This window comes from Octodon degus, unplaced genomic scaffold, assembly GCF_000260255.1.
Source record: "Octodon degus isolate 3935 unplaced genomic scaffold, OctDeg1.0 scaffold00011, whole genome shotgun sequence".
Taxonomy (NCBI): Eukaryota; Metazoa; Chordata; class Mammalia; order Rodentia; family Octodontidae; genus Octodon; species Octodon degus.
In genome coordinates, this window is record NW_004524587.1 from 16,087,026 (window position 1) to 16,091,851 (window position 4,826).

The window sequence follows — 4,826 nt, forward strand, 5'->3', positions numbered from 1 at the left end:
CACACACACACACACACACACACACACACACACACATAAATAAATAAAATTAAAAAAAAAACCAAAACAGATGGAAAAATCCTCAATAAGATACTGGCAGACAGAGTACAGCAAATCAAGAAGATTATACACCATGACCAAATGGGATTTATCTCAGTGATGCAGGGATGGTATAACATGTAAATCAATAAATGTAATGCAACATGTTAACAGAGTCAAGGAAAAAGTCATATGATCATCTTAATAGACACAGAAAAACCTTTGGATAAAGTCCAGCACCCATTCATGATAAAAACCCTACTGAAATTCGGCAGAGATGGCCTTTATCTCAATCTAATGAAATCCATCTATGACAAATTTCCTGTACACAGATAACAACTGCCAACATCATACCAAATGGATAAAAACTGAAAGCTTTCACTCTAAAATCAGGAACAAGACAATGATGTCCACAGTCTCCACTCTTGTTCAACATGGTTCTGGACTATGTAGCCCAAACAATTAGACAAGATAAAAAGAAAGGAATAATGATAGGAAAGGAAGAAGTTAAATTATCACTTGCAGATGATATGATACTTACACAGAAGACCCAAAAAATGCCACTAAAAGCTGCTAGATTTAATAAGCAAATCCAGTAGTGTACCTGGATACAAAGTCAATACTCAAAACTCAATAGCTTTCTTGTACAGAAATAACAAATTCACTCAGAGAGAAATTATGGAAACACCTTTCACAATAGCATCCAAAGAAATGAAATACCTAGGAATCAATCCAATGAAGGATGTAAAAGATCTCTACATTGAAAAGTACAGTATTCTGAAAAAGACTGAAAAGGATATCAGAAAATGGAAAGACATCCATTTTCTGATATCCTCTCCTGAACAGGAAGAACCAATACAGTGAAAATGACCATACTTCCAAAACTGTTATACAGATTTAATGCAATTCTAATCAAAATTCCAACAGCATATCTCAAAGAATTAGGGAAGACAATCCTAAAATTCATTTGGAACCAGCAAAGACAAAATAGTAAAGTCAATGTTGGGCAAAAGGCAAGGCAGGGGGCATCACAATCCTTGACTTCAAATTATACTATAAAACTACTGGGATAAAAATAGCATGGTATCAGCAAAAAAGAGAAAAAACCCTGAAGATCAATGGAACCAACTAGAAGATGCAGAAACAACTCCAGACATACTCATTCACTGGAAGAAAGATAGCCTCTTTAACAAATGTTGCTGGAAAAACTGACTCTGCCCATGCCGATTAAAATTGGACCCATGTCTTTTACCATGCACTAAACTAAATTCAAAATGAATCCAAGATTTCAGTTCTAAAACAGAAACACTGAATCTCCCAGAAGACAGAATAGGTAATACTCTTGAAGACATTGGTATAGGCAAAGATTATGAACAATACCCTGATTGCACAGGTACTATTACAAATAACCAACAACTCAGAACTCATCTCTCAAAAATCTTTTGCACAGCAGCAGAAACCACCAAGACAGTGAAGAAATAAACCATAATGTGGTCTTTTTATACAATGGAATACTACTCAGCCATAAAGGATAAACTGGAGACTTACAGGTAAATGCATGCAACTTGAGACCGTACTCCTAAGTGAAATAAACCAGATGCACATATGCAGATACTGTATTGTTTCCCTAGTGTGAGAAGCTGAAAAAGTAAATGAGATCCAAAATGTACAATAGGTAGTGTAAAATGGGAAGAAACTGTTGAAAAGAGAAACTAGAATGGGGAAAGAAGGAAGGGAAAAGGAAAAAGAAAAACACACACATACACACACACACAAGGTAGTTAAGACAGTTATACTAATTCCTCCTAGTTCTTTGAAACGAAAGGTTCATGTCTATATTATCTGGACAATTAAATGCCTGTTTCTTGGACTCTGAGCAACTAATTTAAAGATAACAACTTGCAATGTACTAACCATTGTTACCTTCCTATTATCTTGTTTTGAATTTTTTTAATCTTTTATAAACAATAAATAAGTGAGTGAACATAAATCTTATGCCTTATCCCTCTTTCTTCCTTACTAGGAAAGGAAAAAACCTGTCTTTAAAAAACAATTGGGAGGGCTGGTGAGATGGCTCAGTGGTCTAAAGCACCTACTTAGAACAAGCTTAGCAAAGCACAGGGACCGCGGTTCAATCCCCCAGCACCACATGCCAGCCAGCCCGCCCCCTGGTGGGCTGAGCTGGCCACACACACACTAAATAAATAAATAAATAAATATTAAACACACACACACAAAAGCTTCTTAGCGCTTTTAAAAAATAAACAAACAATTGGGAGAAATTGCTGTCTCAGCGTTGTCTCATCTCTAGAATAATTCTGATCCCTCATGAAGCTGCTCATGAGATCTCTCATGAAGGCCAAAGAGAGATGACAGTCATGGGTTCTTACATACAAGGCTAAGCATGGTCAATTCTCCTAAGTGACTCATATTATGAAAGAGGAAGTAGGAGAGAAGAAAAATTTTCTAATTCAATTACCCATATTAGAACCTAGAAAAGTCAAGTGAATCTTGAGAGAATATCAGATGAAAATATAATCAAATGACTTGAATTTTGTATTTTCATTTGCTTTCTGGGGTAAGGTCTGATTCAGCTGATTTGCTTTTCTTTAAGCAGTGTTCAAAAATAATCCTTCAGCTGCAAGGCTTTATATTATATTCTTCTATCATGAGAACATCTTCCATCTGAAGAAGATTCAGAACAGTGTGTCTCATATTAACAAGTCATATGTATCTTTTTCTTTAAAAGGAAAAGTTTCCAGGCATGGTGGCAGATGCCTGTAATCCCAGCACTTTGGAGGTTGAGGGAGGAGACGGCTGTGAGTATGAGGCCAGCTTGGGCTACACAGTGAGTTCAAAGCCAGCCTGACTTATATGGTGAGACTTGTTTCACACACACACACACACACACACACACACACACACACACAAAGGAAAGCTATAAAAATTCATCTAATTTTTGTATGACATTAGGCCAACTCCAGCAGTCTATATCACCCTATGTAACTAGAAGAAATATGTAGTAACTTCTGTTATTTGGTTAACTTCAGTTCTAGTATAAAATCATACTCCTTCATGTTAATCAGGGCATGCATTCACTTATACAAAATATTATATAAAATAAGGCAAAAAGTACTATATACTGGCCTAGGAGCCCCAAGGATGCACACAGTACAGCTTACTTACGTATTTATGTTTTCCAAATAGATATGTATTCCGATAAAACCTGAAGAAAGTAAGAAGACCCCTACTTACTCCTCCAATGATTATCAACGTTGTGGTTTCTGGCATCAGTGCTAACACAGATACGATGATCATGAATAATGTTGTTACCATTGAGTTGATAATATCCTAAAGATACAGATAAGGAAGTCAGTTGTATATAAAGACCACAAATGGATAGGAATATAGCTCAGTGGTACAGCACTTGCCTAGCATGCATAAGACCTTGAGTTTGATCCCCAGAACCGAGAAAAAAAAAAAAAAAAAAAAAAAAAGACAAGACCCCTCCCAAGCCATGCAAAACAAAACAAAATAAAAACCAAACCAAACCAAAAAACAAAGGTCAGCGCCCTGTAGCTTTTTTCTGTGCTAATGATTAGACCCAGGGCCTTGCACACGCTAGACAAACACTGTATCTGAGCCACATCCCCAGCCCTCTCTAAAAGTTCTGAATGTTTCATTTTTATTAAACATATTGTTCAAGAAACCCAAATGCCATGGTAAAAATGACACATAGTATGTGGTCTCCACTGACACCTAGTGGTTCCCTTTATTTATAATACACCCATCATTTAACTGCTTAAGGCTTAATTTTCTTAAATACAGGTGGAGTATCTGGTTAGCAAAGAAAGTAAATGACGCATTAAGTAGAAGATTTAGGGTACAGTGGATACCCCAAAAAGTCAGAAGGCCCAATTTTAATACTGTATGAGAAAATGTATAAAACAATTTTATGTTCCTTAAATAAAAAAAAAAAACATAGAACAGTATGCTTAAGACAAAATGATCACTTCTAAGATAATCTCACAGTCTACACACAAAAGCTGACCAATTATGTCATTTGTTTATATAGCTCATTTAATAATTCTCCAGAATGAAACATTTTAGTCTGAACCGCGGCTCTAGGAAGTGCAATTTAGTTGCTCATGGCAGTGCACACCTGTAATTCACTAGAGGCTGAGGAAAGAGGATCTCAAGGTCATACCATCCCGGGAAACTTAGACCCTGTCTCAAAATATATTAAAACAGGGCTGGTGACATAGCCGAGTGGTAGAGCTCTTGCCTAGTGTGTGTATGAGGCCTGGGATTCGATCTCCAGTACTGAAATAAAAAGAAATTGAAGTTTTCACTGTTGCATGAATGTGTACTGTGGGAAAGTAAACTGTCTTTATTCTAAGACAATTTAGCTTATTTGCATTTGTAGGTAAGGGGGCAGGAAGGAATTAATACAGAAATACTAATGTTTAAAATGTGGATAACTTAGAAAAATAGCTAGTAAGTACAATGTAGAAAGAGGTTCAGTGTGGGTAGGGCAAGATTAGATATACTAGGGTCAGCCAAATAGCTCAGTGGATTAAAGCTCCTGCAAGCAGGCGGAGGGGCCAGGGATTCGATCCCCAGGCTTGCCAGTGCCAGCCCCACCCCCAGGGTACACTGAGATGGCAATTGAGACTGGGCATGGTGGTGCGCGCCTGTAATCCCAGCACTTGGGAGGCTGTAAACAGGCAGATCACTACCAGTCCGATCTAGTAGTGAGACCCTGCACACCCTGTAGACCCTTCCCT

At 37.3% G+C, this 4,826-nt stretch overlaps 1 protein-coding gene across 4 annotated transcripts in view; it reads right to left on the bottom strand.

Annotated features, from left to right (window-relative positions):
* Window positions 1-4,826, bottom strand: part of LOC101585909 (chemokine-like factor) — a 19,183-nt gene that overhangs the window by 6,368 nt on the left and 7,989 nt on the right. For 3 of the 4 annotated variants that reach the window (XM_023709379.1, XM_023709380.1, XM_004625914.2), the window contains one exon: window positions 3,295-3,390. The exons of the other annotated variant lie outside the window; for it this stretch is intronic. In XM_023709379.1, the coding sequence (XP_023565147.1) occupies window positions 3,295-3,390 (96 nt within the window). The remainder of the gene's footprint in view (window positions 1-3,294; window positions 3,391-4,826) is intronic. 4 annotated transcript variants of the gene reach the window in all.